The sequence below is a fragment of the Corvus hawaiiensis genome, chromosome 16 (assembly GCF_020740725.1).
Source record: "Corvus hawaiiensis isolate bCorHaw1 chromosome 16, bCorHaw1.pri.cur, whole genome shotgun sequence".
Lineage (NCBI taxonomy): Eukaryota > Metazoa > Chordata > Aves > Passeriformes > Corvidae > Corvus > Corvus hawaiiensis.
In genome coordinates, this window is record NC_063228.1 from 11,384,788 (window position 1) to 11,401,999 (window position 17,212).

The following is a 17,212-nucleotide window of genomic DNA, read 5'->3' on the forward strand; positions in this document are numbered from 1 at the left end:
CCCGTGCCCGGCAGGGGGCGGTGGCGGGCGATGGCCGGGACGGCGGCTGCGGCCACGGTCAGTGAGTGACCGAACAGCCGGACAGGGGACTGGTCACACACAGCAGGGACAGGAGGGCTGGTCACACACAGCAGGGACAGGGGGGCTGGTCACACACAGCAGGGACAGGGCACTGGTCACACACCGCGGGGACAGGGGACTGGTCACACACAGCAGGGACAGGGGGGCTGGTCACACACCGCGGGGACAGGGCACTGGTCACACACCGCGGGGACAGGGGACTGGTCACACACAGCAGGGACAGGGGGGCTGGTCACACACAGCAGGGACAGGGGGCTGGTCACACACAGCAGGGACAGGAGGGCTGGTCACACACAGCAGGGACAGGGCACTGGTCACACACCGCGGGGACAGGGGACTGGTCACACACTGCTAGGACAGGGCACTGGTCACACACCGCGGGGACAGGGGACTGGTCACACACTGCTAGGACAGGGCACTGGTCACACACCGCGGGGACAGGGGACTGGTCACACCGCGGAGACAGAGGACTGGTCACACACTGCTAGGACAGGGCACTGGTCACACACCGCGGGGACAGGGGACTGGTCACACACTGCTAGGACAGGGCACTGGTCACACACTGCTAGGACAGGGCACTGGTCACACACAGCAGGGACAGGAGGGCTGGTCACACACCGCGGGGACAGGGGACTGGTCACACACCGCGGGGACAGGGGACTGGTCACACACAGCAGGGACAGGGCACTGGTCACACACAGCGGGGACAGGGGGCTGGTCACACAGCAGGGACAGGGCACTGGTCACACACAGCGAGGACAGGGGGCTGGTCACACAGCAGGGACAGGAGGGCTGGTCACACAGCAGGGACAGGGAGCGTGGTCACACAGCAGGGACAGGGTTTGGATAAGGAGCTTTTAGAGTTCCTGAAGTGCCCGGTAGTGCAGACCCTGTACTCAGAGCGGGGTAGAGGAGCAGCCCAGTGCTGCTGCCTCTCGTCCCACCTGCCCTCAGCAAGCAGGGTGCTGATTCAATGTGAAAGCATTTATGATGTTATAACATAGATATACATGGGTTTCTTCTCTTCCTCTGTTTATTTTTCCAGCCAGCAATAAGCTGCAGCAGGTGCTGCTGCTGTCAGTGTTGAGAAGGTTCTGGCACCTCCTGGGCATTGCAATAGCAGGTATTTGATTTCACAAGATAAGTGACTGTAAAGTTCTATGTAGAGGTATGTCCCTGCTTTGGGAGATGATACAGTGCAGTGAGAAGGCCGAGAGGTAAAATCACGGCCTTGTGATGTGGTGACTTTTTTCAAGCTGTGTTTGCTGATATTTCTTCTTTGTGTGTTTGCCTTTTGGATTGTAGCTTGTTAGTGTAAAGGGGTGTCCCAGTGACCTGCATCTCTGCTCTGGGTGCAATGGGGCATGGAAGCAATGCAGACAGCAGATGTTTTGCCAATATTGTGAACAATTATAGGTTTATTTTCTTACCTCATACGTAACAGAGCAAAGACAGTATCATAAATTAGTGTTTTGTTAATAAATAATCAGCTACACTGTACCACCCACAGCCCTGCAGGGGTAGGTCCCATAGGAAGAAGAGCAGAGAAAAATGAAATCTCAACCAGTCAGTTCCAGTGCAGAGAAGGTAGGAGCTTCTCTGAAACATCCATGTCCAAACCTTGGTTAGCGTTGGGCTGAGAGGTCCGGAGGAGTCTGTGTCCCAGCTGGGTGGGAGGTTTGAGAGGAGCTGAAGTACTCACCAGCTGGAAACTTCACAGCACAGGGCAGCAAATCAAATAGAGCATGAATTAAGTGACACTGCAAATTAGTCTTTAAGTGCTTTTGTTTTAAAGCCAGTCCAACCATGTGGTGGTAAATTGGAGTTTACAGGTGGGTTCACCAGCAAGGGAGCTGCAGAACCTAAGCATACTCCTGTGAGTTTCCTAGCAGTAGTTTTATGTGCAGAATCTTATGCCATTAGGAAATTGAGGCTTTACATCATCTGGTTTCATAAAGTTTGTTTCTATAGTCTTTTGTATCTATAAATGTGAAACTGGCAGCAGGGGCAGTAATGGTCTGCATCCTTGAAGGCCCTCACAAAGAGAGGTACGAAGCAGCATCCAAAGCAGCACCTGCAGCCAAAGAGGAGATGGACATGCACAGAATGATTACTGGCTGCATCTGTGATTTTTCCCTGCCTTGTTCTGTCTGCCTTTTCACTGTATGAATCCACTTCTTTCCCAAGTCTGTTAACGTTTGAAGTATCTTCCAAAAAATTAATCTTCGCTTCTTACATCTTATGCATGAGTTGGTTTCTGAGCCTGATTCTAAATGACAGTTGGGAAGTAGACAACGTTGTACTAATTTCTGCTTGTCTTATGAAAAGTGAAACATCCTGGGTTAAATTTAGCAAGTTTGCATCCCCTGTAGCATGATGACTGTATCTAGAAAGGACAGGATGGCTTCTTATCAAGGGGAAAAGGGCAAACTGTCTGTATAAGCTCTAACTAGAACTTTGATTTTTTTAATTACTCATTTTTAACCTTCTGCTATGCTGAATCTCTAAAGTGCCCATGAAAACTTACCCAACCATGCACAGGCTCGTGCACAGGAGGTAGGACAGCTTGCCCAGTCTGTAGGTGACCTGGGTGGTGATGTGCTGGCGGCAGGAAGGACAGATTGTGGATGTTGGTTTGCTGGAGAAGATCCCTGCCACAATGATTGGAGGCTGGGAGACCAAATAAACTGAATTCAGGAGGAGAGGAGAAGCAGCCCAATTAGAACCACAGGAAATATTTTACAAGTTATAAAGCCTTAACTGGGAGAATGTGGGCTCTTAAGGTGGCACCCATGTTATTGTTGATTTCAGGTATATTCCTTAGAACCACTGTGCTGGTTGTTCTGTGTGCCCCAATACATTGCACCTAAAACCAGCCAGTTTTACTCGGATAAGGACATACACAGGGAGTTGTCTGTGGGATAATCCCCGGAGTCAGGCAGTCCCCACCACCCTCTGGTGGATGTACTCTGACACTGAGAATTTATCTTCTGATATTTAAAATCATATGAAAATGCTTGTTCTCCCTGAAGAGGTTTGAAGGATACAGAGGAACATTCTGAATCAACTTTTCAGTAGTTATGAGAAATTCATCGATGCAGTTACTCTAAAACCTAAATGCCATCAAACAGCTGCTAGTGCTGTCCCCAGTTAGACTCCAGCTCATGTTTTTGCAGTCTAGACTTGACTGTCATAATCCCTGAGGGGGATGCCCCTTGTGGGTACATGAAGGATATTTTTTCAGAAATGTTTTTGGGAAAAAAATACTATTTTAAGGATCCTAAAACAAGTTTAGGGTACAACTTCACACTGTAGCCTGAGGCAAAACTTGAGGAGTGGGAAGGTATCTGTTTCATAAATAGGATAGAGCATGTCTGAGTTCAAGTGCCTGCTGGTTTTAGGGATATTTAAAAATGTGTCTCCTTTCCTCCTGTATGAGGTGTTATTGACTCTTCTTCAAAGCCTTTCCTCAGCATCTCCTTTGAGCTTCTCCACTTCCATAAAGGTGACTAGATCAGGAACACTGCCCTTAAAATGATTTATTCTGAAAGCCCTGGCTTCTGGCTGGGCTTTTTTGGTTTGTTTGTTTTTTTTTTAAAGGGGTACTTGTGTAGATTGGCTAATGCTGGAGAAGCAAGTCTGAGTCCCTTGTCTTAGTTTATCTTCTGACATCTCTGTGCAAATTTTCCAGTTTATGAGATTGAGATTGGGTCAGAAAACTCCCACCCTCTCTGTTGATTTTAAAACGAAACCTATTTCGCTTTTGTTGGCATGTGGCACGAGAGCTGTCAGGAGCACAACCCCTGCACTTACCGGGCTCCTCGATGGTGGTGGTTTCTCGGTAGGAGTAAGGCGGGGGAGAAGGAAACTCGTAGCCCCCTGTGCAAAGAAAACCAGGGCAAACTGTACAAGTGCAAACAGCTTCTGGCTCCCAAAAGCTGCGTGGAGTGAGACAAGAGGTGCCTCGCAGAGAGGGTGAAATCCAGCACAGGGAGAAACAGCCACTGTACTGACTCCTGGGTTTTTAAAGCCTGCAGTGACTGGCTGGTCTCACTTTCTGTATAACAAAAGCTGAGAAACCAAATAATTTTTTAGGAAAGGCAGCAACTTCGTCCATTCCAGCATAACACTGGCATGGTACTCAATCTTAATTTAAGGACTCCACTGATAACAGATCCACAGTACCTCTAATTTCAGTGATAACTGTCCTTACTCTGAGTATTTCGAGCCTTTTTACTAGCTTGAACTTCCTCAGCTTTCAACCAAGTTATTTCATCATACTCTTTGTTCTAGAAAACAAAGTTCAGAGATCTTTTTCCTTTTGTTTTGGGAGAAGGGAAGCTGGTGACTAAGACACCTCAAGGATTTTCAGTTCTCTTACTGATCTTTCAAATTAAGAATGCAATCAGCCTACCTGAAGTGAAATAAATTACTGTATTAAAAAATACATTCATGGATACATTCAAAATAAACCCATGTACAAAACTTAACAGCCAGCTAGCGTGGTACCAAACTACTGGACTGAGTTTGGGAGAGGAGGACAGTCCCTATGAGAAATCTTGGTTGGTCAAGCCTGGACAGCATTGGAGAAACCCTCACCCCCAGACAGAGCAGCCCTGAGCTGGGAGTCCAGCCTGTGCTCGAGCTTTTCAGAAACGATGTGAGTGCAACCAGGGAATGAGCCCACAGGGATATAAACTGGAATTTTCCAAAGTGAGACAAAATACAGTGACAAAGATGAAAAAAACGTTAGCAATATTTTCTTGAATGGCTTGCCAGAAGCAGTAAAGATTTGCAACGGCATTTGGGTTTCGTGGTGATGGGGTGGTGTTCAGTTTTTGGCTTTGAGTGGTTTTCTGTTTGATGTTTTTGTTTGTTTTTAGGGGGTGTTATTTGTAGGGAAAAAAATTGTAAAAAAATTAAAACCAAAATAATTTCCTTATGATCTAGAAAAGGAATGTTCTTAGTACAAGTCAGTTACCACTCGATGTGTTTTTGGGAAGGATCTGCTTCCTGCACAAGGACGAGACCCTGCAGCTCAGTGTTGGGTGTGTGCAGCCCCTGTCCCTTGGCTGAGTAGCTCTCAAGTGAGACTCCTTCTCCCCAGTCTCTTGCAAGCTCTGCTGAGCTTAGAAAGAGGCCAGGGAGATCTTTGAAGACAAAAATATTTACAGGGAGAGCTGATCAGAGTGAAATACTCTGAAAATGAGTCAGGTTTAGAGGCCCACGACTGACACATGGAGCCTCATTAGTCACCACCTGATCTCCCACTCGGATTTTTTCTTCAGTCCTGTCCCGTAAATGGCAATTTCCTCAGTAGCAGGAAGGTAAGGAAGGTGGAATCACTGCAGACAAGGAGTGCTGTGAGATACTTGTGTAGGTGTGAGAGCAGTGCCTGGTTTCAGAAGGAAAAGCCAACCCAGGAGCAGCAGTTCTTGGCACTCACTCGCAGCCCTGGAGCTGAATTGTCAGCGCTTCACCCATGGGCAGGGGTTGTTCATCCCTGTGGGAGTCTGGCTGCAGAACTCGCCTAGGCAGGGCAGCTCTGGCCAGCAGGGATGTCAGGGAAAAGGCCAGTCCTCTGTAAAACTAGATGGCAATTAAAGCAGGACATAACCCATCCACGTACAGAGTTCGCTGGCTGAACACATTTGCACGTTAGGAATATGAAATTATTGTAGCGACACTGCTGCAAAAAAGTGTGTGTTGTTCGAAAATTGACTAAACCAACAAAAATACTTACTGCCGCTTAATGGTGTTTCTGTTAGGAGATCCTACCCCAGCCCTGGGTTTTATATCCTGGCGCAGACGCTTTCTAACCCCATCACGTCCTGGAAAGGCCGGGCCCGAATGTGTTCAGCGACATGCAGGAAACCAACCCTCGGTGTGCCCAAGGAGCCCTGTGGCTGCTGTTTCCAAGCCCTCACTTACCGTCCTGGCCGCAGAACTGCGGGGCCGAGGGCTCCTGCCGGTGCGGCTCGTACATCACCATGGGCACTTCCCCGCGCGCCTTCTCCCCGAGCATCTCCGCGGCTCACCTGCCGAAGGGAGCGCATCATAAACCCTGCTGCACGCCCCTCTCCGTGCCCTGCATTTGCCAGTGCCTCTGGAGCTCCTGGTTCTCGCACTCGGGTGATGCTCAGAGGGAAAATCGCAGTTCTCACATTCTGGCTCTTTGTAGGCCGGAGCGCAGTCAGTTCCTGCCGCACTGCGCTTCACGATGAGGAAGGTGGAGAGTAGAAAATACCATCTTGGGGTGTTTCTTTGTGCTGGAAAGCGAAAAATGTTCCCCCAGAAAACACTATTCAAAGTGTGTAAACCCGTGACTGAAAGTGTTACCTCTGCAGAAAAGATAACCTTTTTTTCCCCATGGATTGTCAAAATAATCAAGGAAGGGAAGAGCACACTTGGAGAACCTGTGAAAAAAACCTTCACATGTGATTAAGTCAGTGCAATCAGTGGCAATTCGGATCTGTCTTTCCTCGGGTTATTGTGCAACCTTATCACCATTGTTACCGCGACCAGCTTTGTCCTGTGAAACCATTGTCTCATCGGTAGGTGACAGGCTTTTGTTGGGAAACATCCTTATTATGTATGACTGCGTTCCCTGAGGCTCTGAGCAAGATCAGGCCACAAAATGTGTGTTTTGCAGGTGTTAGCAGAAGCTGATCCTCACAATAACGGCGGGTGGAACGAAGAGGACACGGATGGGGATGTGTTTGTGTTTCTGTCAGTGGAAAGGCGTTAATTATTCCTAGCTGCCCCTTGAACCAGTATTAACTGGTTGATTTCCTACTAACATTTACTGTAGGAGTCCTTTGCAGAAGAAAGGCACAGGGTTTTTGCACAGGTCAGCGAGGAAGGGAAGTTTTGGGGGGAAAAGGAGCACAGATGCACAAACTGCCCGAGTGTGTGAGGTCAAAGAAAAGCAACAGAGGAGTTGCTGGGCAAGGCAGGATGGTCTCAACAGGTCTGTTCCCAAGGAGTGTTGGAGGGCAATATGGGTGGGGAGGACAAAAGAGGGGGGATCAGTAGTGCTGAGATAAAGCATCAGTCCCTCAGGGAGGAAAAGAAGAAGGAATTTGAAAATATCATCGGGGAAGAAGTGCTGCAATTTTCACAAATCTGGATGAACAGCAGGTGATATGGAAAATGGTAGGAGAATGAATAATAAAGGGAATAGGTAGGATGGTGTAGAGAAAAAAACCAGAAATCCAGCACTGGCCACGTTAAGGCCAAAGATGCCCCAGGAAATGGAAAACACATGGATTAGAGAGAATGGCTGGAGAAAGGCGCATCTCGGTATAATTGTTATAAAGGAGCTAAAACAGGTGATTGAGAATGTCAGAGCTATTAATAGGCCATTGTTGAAGCTTTATGAGGATCCCACTGAGAAGGAAAAAAGGTGAGAGTAGAGAGAATTTGGGTAGGATGAAGCTGTGAGAGCCAAGGGAGAAGAAGGAGAGTGTGTCAGCCGTGACCGTGGGCTCAGGAGTGTGGTGATAGGTAATGTTACATTAGCCAGGGTTGGCCAAGAGCTGCTCCCCTGGGACAGGGATTAGTGGGCAAAATTACAGGGAGTCTCCAAGTTTTTGTCTTATTCTTATCTTGGTAGTGAAACACCATACACTAAATACTGGGTGGTGTCCTTTTGGGCGACACTTCTGCAGAATTCATCTCGCTGTGAAACAGGAAAAAGAGGAAAGGGCTTTTGAATTCCATCCAGTGCCTGTAAGCCCAGGCAGGCGCTTGCAAGAGGCACAGGGTAGGAGGGAATAATCATGGTTAGCACGGTGTTAACTTGTCAAGTTAACTGCTGAAAGCAAGCACACACTGACTAATCCTGGTTCCACCCAGAGAGGTATCAGGATAATATCACCAGGTAGATGTGTAGGACACGAGGTGCAAAAGTGAATCAGCAGCAGAGCAGGGAATAGTGTGGGATGCCAGGTTTGTGTTTGATCTATTGGAGCTGCCAAGCACAGAAGCTGTGGGCTGAGGCTGTTGATAAAGCCCTGAATTTGCTCATTTTCAGTGCTGCTGCTGTGTGCTCTCTGTGTGCTGGGAGGGAGGACCTGCTCCAGGGCTGGGTGGGCAGCGGGGCTCAGCTTCTGCAGGAGCCTCTTCAGCCTGTGTGGGAGAAAGCACCAGGGGCTTGGATACCCTCTGGGCCTGAATGCTGCAAGTTCAGAGGTCCAGGAAAGGCATTTTCTAGGGTGGTTTATGCAACTCAGCGGCCCCTTTAATATAACATACTCCAGTATGTTACTCCCAGTTCTTGGTTCCAACCCTGTATAAGGTGCCTGAGAGCCCTTTAGGGCTGTGACTCCCAAACCTGTAGGAGTTGTTGCCATAGATTAGAGCTAGAGAATTCCCTCTTTTTCAGTTCTTGGAGGAGAAGATACGGGAGAGAACAGTGTGGGTAGCCCTGGAGGAAAAAGTCATAAGGAGAAATATCAGGCAGCAGTTCCTGAAGAGCAGGAAAATGCCCTATAAACTTCCCTACAGTAATGCCCAGGAGGGTCACAATTAATAGCTTAGGAGGTGATGTGAGTTTCCTTCTCTGCAGTCACCCTGAGCAAACAGAGCTCTGTGCAAGGGCAGAGCAGCCCCTGGAGCTCTTCTGGAGTGAGCCTGGGTTTATCTGAAGCAGATTGACTCAAACTACTGCAAACTGCCTGATTTGCAGGCAGAACCGCATCATCCCAGGGGCACCAAAACAATTCCCTGTCTTCTCCCAAGTTTTAGTCTCTTCTGCATATGGACATGCACTGGAAAATAAAGCTGACTTTAAGTCCTGTGGAAATCAGTATTTAATAAAAATAAGTAAATCACACCCTGAGGCATGTGCACAAAGAGCCTGTTCAGTGAAAGTGAGGTGCGAATGACAAAGCCTTTCTGTTCCAGGAAGGACAGATTCCAGGGAAGAATGGGCAGGCAGTTTCCTTCATCTTCCTCTGATCTGCTCCAGGGTTTGTGTTTGGGTGTGAAGAGCAGCCTCATGCAGGCAAGCAAAGCTGATGAGGTGTGAAATTCCACTCACAGCCGCACTGCCCAGCGCTCACCGGCACCTCTGCATGTCCCTCCCGACTGTCCCTGTCGGCTGAATAACCCCATAGGTGCCATTAATTCCAAGTGTGCCTGCAGAGGCACAGGCACTGTCATCTGTGCTTGGAAAAGGGTTTCATTTGAAAGTCGAAGCTCACTGCAGTACTAATTCTGCTTTCACATTCATATCTGGCTCTCCAGGATGGCATCTCAGCAAGCAGTGACTTTATGAGAAGTGTTTAATGTCCATTCCAGCTTCATCTGATATCAGTGTGGGATTTGCCATTCAGTGAGGGTGTGTTCAGGACAGAAAAAAGGGAACATGGTATTTTGGAGGAAACTTTAAGATTCGGGTGTTTAAAGAATATAGGGTACTACATTCAAAAGTTTGGTATTTTGGAAGATTAGCATTAAAACATTATAGTGAGGGATCTCCACGCTCCCTAGACATATGGAGGTATAGCAGTTTTCTCCAGTGGCCTGTTGGCTTGTAGGGTACTGGCCCAAAGGCTTTCAGTTTGCTGCAATGTGTTCTTGTTCTCCTGTCATCACTAGTTTAACATTTACCTGGACATTTAGCCCTTTCAGCTGTGTTTATGAGACAATTTACATTTCTGATATTTTAAGGATTGGCCATAAAATGCCGTTGCTGGCATGCAATTACATCTGGGGCTTGAACAATATCAAGAGCCCGTTTCACTTGATTGAAGCAGTTAATTCCAGTTTTTGGCTAGCAATTAAACACCGAATTCCTCAGTGGAAAGATCTTTTGCCTTTAGTCTTGCATTGGTCATTTCAGGTAACATTCACAATGTGCTGAGGGTTTCCAGATGTTCAAGAAGGAATAGTTCCAGCTCTAATACAGACAAACATAATTGGCGAGCAGCATTCAGGTATTTGCCTATTCTCATTCTTAAACAGAAGCTAAAAGAGAGGACAGCTGGCAGCAAATGAGAAGCTGGACTTCAAAAAAGTATTCATTATATCTGTAGCAGACAACCTTTTCAAGGAGATGAAGAATGCTCTGCCAATTCCCCATTCTTTACACATGAAATTAATTTTTTAATATCACAGTTATTCTGGCTTTTAAGCCTGGATCCGGCTACCAGCCTCTTCAAATGGAGAGGATGTAGCTGCAGGGGATTGACTGAATATGCACCATATTTCTTGTTGGAAACTCTTCACCTGGTTCTGTTTTCTTGTCTATTGTCTGCCTTGACTCACTCCCCAGTATGTGCACTCACAAGGCTGCTGGATAGGCAGGGACTGCCTGGATTTTCCTGTCCTGTCCCACATCGGATGTTTATGTTGAGTTAATCCTTCATGAAGAGAGCCCCAGCCTATAATGCAGTACCTTCACTGCTCCTGTTGCTCTCACCTTAAATCAATCCAAAACACTGTAAACTTTCACAAACCTCCTAGTCTAGAATTATTAATGGTAGTTCCTTGCTGTGTGCTATTGTGCCAGCATCATGCTTTTGCAGAAAACCTTCTCCCCTTGAGCCAGCCCCGAGAACATTCCTGTCCCTTTGCAGCCTTTCCTTCACAGGGCTAAGCAAGGTTCTGAGCCCTTTTCATTTCTGCACAGTGAATTCATCCTTCTTGTCCCTGAATGGTCAGTGACCTCTGTCCTCAGCCTATGGGATGGTATGAATGTCATCTTGTATTTAATGGAAAAGCTGTCTGCAGAATAATCCAGCAGCACTTATTTCCTTTTCCACAGCCACCTCATGCTGTTGGTTTGTATTTAAGTTGTCATTAACCAGCAGCAGGTCTTTCTCCTCCAATGTCATTCTGTACTAATGAACTCCCAGCTTGCAGCTGAAATTTCTGGTCGTTTTCTAAGTGCGCTGCTTTGTAGCATTGTAGTGCACACAAATACTGCCACAGCAGGTCTCTAACTTTTCTTATTCTGTGTAATAGAATTTCTGCTTTCATAATTTGTTTCTTAAGTCATACATTTTATTAGCCACTCCTATATTTCTGCCAAGGTTATTAATTAAAATACTGAATTGGATCCATCCCTGCTTTTTGTGCTAACCTTTGATGCACACCAGGTTTATCTACTAAACCTTGTTCCTTAATTTACTGTTTGATGTATAATGCCTTGTTCCCTTGAGATGACCAACTTTATTCGTATTTAAAGGGCACTTGCTCTGAAGGGTGAGTACAGCTGAGCCCTGGGATTGCATTAGAACTTGTCCCTCCCTAATTGCCATTCCAAAAATAGAGTAAGAACCATTAAAAGGATGTATTGTCCAGTGGTTTGTGCCTTAACCTGCGCTGGGGAAAAAAAATGGGCTCAGTTCCTGTTCTGCCACAGTGACGTTCTGCAGTTAATTAGTCTTGGTTTTCCTTAACTCTGCTGTGGACAGAAATACTGCTTTGAGGAGACACTGCACCAGTTCTGCTGTGACATGGTCACATTTGGTTAGGCCTTAAAACTCGAGCACACAGAAGATAGGAAATGCTGAGTTTAGATTCAGCCTTTGTCCTCTATGAACACAATTTTGTCTTTCACGTTTCCTTTTAGCTTTCAAAATTGAGGGCAGCCTTACACAGTTGTTTCCAGCACCTCATCATTACTTTAAAAATTGATGTTTGCCAACTTTTAATTTAATTCCTTTATAGATGAACATTCTCTCACCAACAGCATTGAATCATGGGTTGCCAGCATTTCATTTATACCCTTCTAAAAATAATGTCCATAACGTGTTCTTCAATTGAAAACTGATAGAGCAGCTCAAGTAATGTGTCCTACAGCATCTGGAGCTGGTTTAGCAACTCTTACAAAGTTATGATGAATAAATTCACTTGAAGCAAGCAGGTGTGTGCCCTGTGTTTATGTGTGAGCTAAGCCCTTTCCTATGGTGCATTAGCTTGAATTTCCATCCTTATTACTGCTCTCATTTCCACCTTCTCAGAAAGCTCCTTTTCCTCTTTACCATCTCTCATCTGTTCTAGGAGAAAGAGAAAATATCCTGAGAAAAATCTTTGCCTCCAGATTTTAGGAACATGAGAGAGGCTTGCAGGTTTTCAGAGCTTGACAATTTAATCACGAAAAGTTAACATTCCCAGCAGAGAGCCACAGCTGCCATACTCCTTGAGCTCACTGTCTGCTTTAGTCCTTTTGTCCTCCCTTTCTCTATCTCCTGAGGAGGAAACACAGTGTTGACCCCAGGCATTTTGAAAGCTCTTACCTTTATGTAGCTCTGGCAAATCTAGGGAGGAAAGAAAGCTTCAAAAGGTGGTCACTTCATCCATGTCTTTGCTCTGGCTGTGTGTGGGGAGGGAGCCCACAGCTGAGCAGTGAGATGGCCCCGGTCCTGCCCCAGTGACATCCCGTGGAAGGTGCGAGTCAGCTGTGCACAGCGTATAATTACCCCAGCTTGCCACAGTCCCAGCCCACTGCTCACACCTGCTCTGTCACAAAAGGAATGTTGTGTGACAGGCTTGCACCAGAGCTTGTTTTTGTTGGTTTGTTTTTTTCAGTTTGTATTTTTCCCAATATCCCAGAGATTTTTTCCTTTGTGCTAAGCTGAAAGCTAATGGAGACGATGAGAAGCAGCACAGGAATAACTTGAGGACAATGAAGAGGAAAGTGTATATCCTCACCCACTGTGCTTCTCTAGGAGAAAATAGTGATGGAAAGCACAGGCACATCTGGGCCTCTGATATTGTATTATTGAGATCACTTTAACTTTCTGACCAGTTAAGTGTGCTTAGATCAGCAGAGATCTCTGTTCAGGCTGGTGACCACTGATATTTTAGCTGAGATCTTCTTGGTAACCAGGTCTGTGGCTGAACTGGATTTTTGTCAAATAGATGCTTTTTCTCTGTGGTGGGTTGCCAGATGCCCACCCAGATGCTCTTATTCTCCTCCTCAATAGTGAAAATGAGATGGAAGTGTTCATCAGATGAGATGAAGTCAGGGAGATCACTCACCGATTACCATCCCAGGCAAACCAGACTTGACTTGGGGAAAACTGACTGAATTTATTACCAATTTAAATATATTTGAAAGGTGAGAAACAGAGACAAAACCGCCTCCCTCAGATGCCATACATTTGGCACCTCCAAGTCTAATGGTGACCCTCTCAGTAAGAATCATTTTTGCTCTGTCTGAACCTCCTGCAAAACTGTTTTGTACAAAGACCTTCCTCCACAGAAGGAGCCCATCCCCAGTGCTCCCCACAAGGACAGAGCGTGATGCCCGGGGTTTGTCTGGCAGACTCTCATCACCAACACAGAACATGCTGTTGGCTTGGCTCCCGGGAAAAATCTTACTCAAGGAAGGGCTGTAGCAGTGCAGGAAGCCCCTGAGCTTGGAAAGTCAGGATTGCACAGTAATTAGCAAAACAGTGGTTCTTCTTTCCCAGTACAGCTGGGAAACTGCCCATGGGAAGAGAGGGAACTGTTCTGCTCTCCAAGTTTTCATGCCCCTTTTGTCACCACAGCTTGGAAACTCTGCAAACAGAAGTTTTTTGTTGTTGTTAATGGATGTTTTGGTGGTTTTGGATGCTGTTAATGGTGACAGCACATCACCACCCTCTCCAGACTCAAAGGACCAGGTACAGAGCACTTACTCAGATTTGTCTCACTGCCCAAGTGGAGGCTCAGCACTTTGTGCACTACACACACATCACCAGAGTAGCTGCAGAGTCACCTCACAAGAGTCGCATCTCCAGGCTAAACTAGAAATATGGAAGGATGGCTGACAGTAACTGTGGCTGATCCCATTTCTGCCTTTCAAACCTTTGCTCTTTCATAGGTTTCTTATGTGATATCGGGCAAGTTATTCACTCCTCTGTGTTCTCTTCATGTAAATGAAAATAACAGACTGATCATAATAACTCAATTTTAATAGAAATGTGTAAAATTATGCTTTTTTGAAACTCAAATGCTCTGTGAAGAGACCTTATTTTGACAATATTTTCTTAGGAAAGTCACTGCATGTTCATACTGCAAAGTGCTATTCCTTGAAGAGGCGCTTTAAGGTCTAGGGAAAACACTCTATTGAAGAAAAAAAAAAGGAGAAGTGTCAAAATGGTAATATCTGTAGAAAAAATGGATTTAAGGGTAGTCCTTCTATATATTTATATATCAGGAAATCAGCGTGGGAGAGAGGGCCCATTTCTTAGGGGATGGATGCCTTTTCTTTTCCTTGAACAGCAGAGGAAAAGAAGTGATGAAACCATGAGTGCATCCAAAAGCACTCACGCACAACACATTCAGAATGTGATGTAGGGTGGCTCAAGTGCTTTAAATATTTTCAACAGCCTTAATTCACTTAAGGTGCTGCCAAGCTGACACTTGGGAAAGGCCCTGCCGTGGCTGGAGCTCCGAGGGCTCTTTGCAGGCGCACGGGGGGCAGTGCCAGCTCTGCCCCCTGCTCCCAGTGGCACTAGGTGTTCTGTCACCTGCAGCCTTTGTTGCAGGTGAGCTGAGGGGGTGCAAAGCCCCTCCTGTCTCCTGCCAGACGTGTTTTTGTGCCTGCTGTGCTCCCCTGCCAACCTCTCTCTGATTCTCCAGCCCGTGGGGGAAGTGAGTGGTTTTAAACTTTGGGTTACGTGCGTATCACTGGCTTTGTTTCCCAATCTTAATTACAGTGCTTGCTCTAGGAGAAACAGTGTGATGCTTGGTAAGGAGAGAGATTGTATCAGCCCCCTGAATATCATGTATGCTATCAGAGACCAGCAAGGCTGCAATAATCATTATAAATTAGTCCATCAAGTGATGATTGCTTTTCCTATCGTCATACAAAATAGCCACTTGCTGCACGTAGGAGCTGCTCACAATTATTGGTGGCTTCTTTCCTATTTTTGCTCAGAGTTTCTCATGGGATGGGAAAATTGGATTCAATATTTTTATGGGTTTTTTTGCATGTAGTTGTTAGCCCTGTTTCTGACTGTGGATGTTTTAACTGTGGAGTTAAGATCAGAAGGTTCTTTGTGTGAGATAAAGACTGTAAATTCTCACCCGGAGATTTCTGCAGAGCCAGAGCGTTGCTGGATATCAAGCCCTACATGAACCATGTGGGAGACGCTGCCCCTGGGGAAGCTCTAGGAGGTTTGCAGTCTGGCCCAGGACAGGACAGAGCACCCAGCAGAGCAGTGAGGACAGGTCTCCTCATGGCCAGGCCTTGTTCACCCACCTGTGCAGGTGGAATGGGGCATGAAGGAGTTTTTGTGTCTTTCCATTGACCTTAGGGGGGCCTCAGACAAATGGCTCATGCTGTGCTCCTGACTTGTAGGTGGGTGAAACTGAGATTTAATTCTCTCTTTCTTCCCTTTTAAATAGTTCATATCTTCTTTGAAGTGAGACTGTCTCTTCCTTGCTGTTTTGTGTTCAGTTCTAGCCCTGCTGACTGCAACCTCTGTAAAAGCACGAAAAAAATAAAGTTGAATTGAGACCTTATTACAGATAACTCATATTTTGATATAGCTTCTCTATCAATGAGTAAAGGTCCTTTGCTAATAAAGCTTGGTGAAAAATCTGAACCCTTTCTCCAGTTATAGAAAGCAGAGACCTTGTGCACACAGTTCTCCTCCTGTTTACACCAGCAGGTGCTTGTGTGCAGTCACTGACACCTGGAGCTGGAAGCGTTTTGTAATTCAAAAAATATCAGTGCCTGTGAATACCCCTGCTATTGTCTGCCATAAATATAGTGCAGGTAGAAAAATTCCTTTCCCAATTAAAATGCCAGTTTGCTATAGCTGAACAAACCTTCTCTTGGCTGGGAACTTGCCTGCCCTGTTTGGTATCTGAATGCAGCATTTTCTTGGAACACTGATGACACCAGAAGGATAAGAGTGACTCAAATATGAAACACCATTCTTCTCAGATAAGATCCAGAGATGAGTTGCTGTAATGTGCAAAATAAATATTTGGTGACACGTGGCACACAGCTCAAAGCAGAAACCACTTCTGCGCAATGCTTTCCACGTGAAAAATCATCTCTCATAGGACAAATTGGACACTGGCTTTTTCTGGTAATTTGCTTATTGAAATAAGATGTAGAAAGAGAACCAGCAGCACATCATGCAGGAATCTGAAAAATCACTGTACCCTCTGCAATTCATCTGCTCTGAGACCCCAGCCATCGGTTAATTTTGTTACTAGCACAAAAGTCATGGGTTTTCCTTTTTGTTTGTTGTTTTTTTTTTTTTTTCCTTTTAAAATAATAGTTCTACAAGCTCTGAGCTTGGTGTCAGAAAGATGGTTATAACATCCATGTAGTCTTACTCATCAATGATGTGAGGCAGAAAATACTTAACAGTTTAATTTAAAATTAATCACTGAATCAAAGGAAAATGAGTGACCTCCCCCCTTGGTTTGCAAGGAATACCTTTATGAAAAGTATTTCATTGTTTTCCTCTTTTTATTTTGGATGTTGGAAAAAATCCACAATCCTAACTTGGTATTTGAAAATTTTTGAAACAATACATGGGAAAAGTCAGTGAGAACATCTCAAAATTAATTTACTTTTTAAAGCTTTTGCTGGTTTTGACCACCGTGGCTGTTAATGGTTTTCAAGAGGAGAATCTGTCCTGTTAGGTCCTTGCATTCACAGCAATTTCTGCTTTCCTGCAAATACATCCCTGCTACCAAGAGGAATTCTTGTGCTTTCAGCCTGAACCACACAGTTTGGCTTGGACAAGGCAGGCAGAGCTGCAGGGAATCAGTGGGAGCTGCGAGGTCACTGCTGAGCCCTTGATGCCTCGGAGGGATGGAGCACAGTGTGGAGCCTACGGCAGAGACACCCTGCTACAGGAATGGAATGGCATCTGCTGGTTATTATCACACCTTAACGACTGCTACAGCCAGAACCATGAAGGATTAGACCCCCAGACTGGAAAAAAATAGGGAATTGTGAAATTTCATGCAAGGAGAACAAAGCCTGTTCTGTTGACGTGACTGTGGCGCTGACAGTGGTGATTATACAGCTGGGCTGTGCTTGGCATGTCCAAGAGGTTTAACATTTTCTGCTTGAATTAAGGGGCTTTCTGATTTTTCCAACGAGGGGAATCAACAGGATTGCCACCTACATGATACACATGACAAAACCACCTTACAGATCATC

General features: G+C 45.9%; 1 protein-coding gene across 2 annotated transcripts; it reads right to left on the reverse strand.

Moving 5' to 3' along the window:
* Positions 1 to 1,470: 1,470 nt before the first annotated feature.
* Positions 1,471 to 12,487, reverse strand: LITAFD (LITAF domain containing). 2 transcript variants are annotated; one of them, XM_048321345.1, is made up of 5 exons: positions 12,330 to 12,487; positions 6,013 to 6,119; positions 3,895 to 3,960; positions 2,609 to 2,751; positions 1,471 to 2,155 (listed from the first exon to the last, which is right to left on the reverse strand). In XM_048321345.1, the coding sequence occupies exons 2-5, from the start codon at positions 6,104 to 6,106 to the stop codon at positions 2,063 to 2,065; spliced, it is 396 nt and encodes a 131-aa protein (XP_048177302.1). In that variant the 5' UTR covers positions 6,107 to 6,119; positions 12,330 to 12,487; the 3' UTR covers positions 1,471 to 2,062. The 2 variants fall into 2 exon arrangements, with proteins under 2 accessions (XP_048177302.1, XP_048177301.1); XM_048321344.1 differs by having other exon boundaries at positions 2,609 to 2,768; positions 12,330 to 12,485.
* Between the last annotated feature and the right edge of the window lie 4,725 nt (positions 12,488 to 17,212).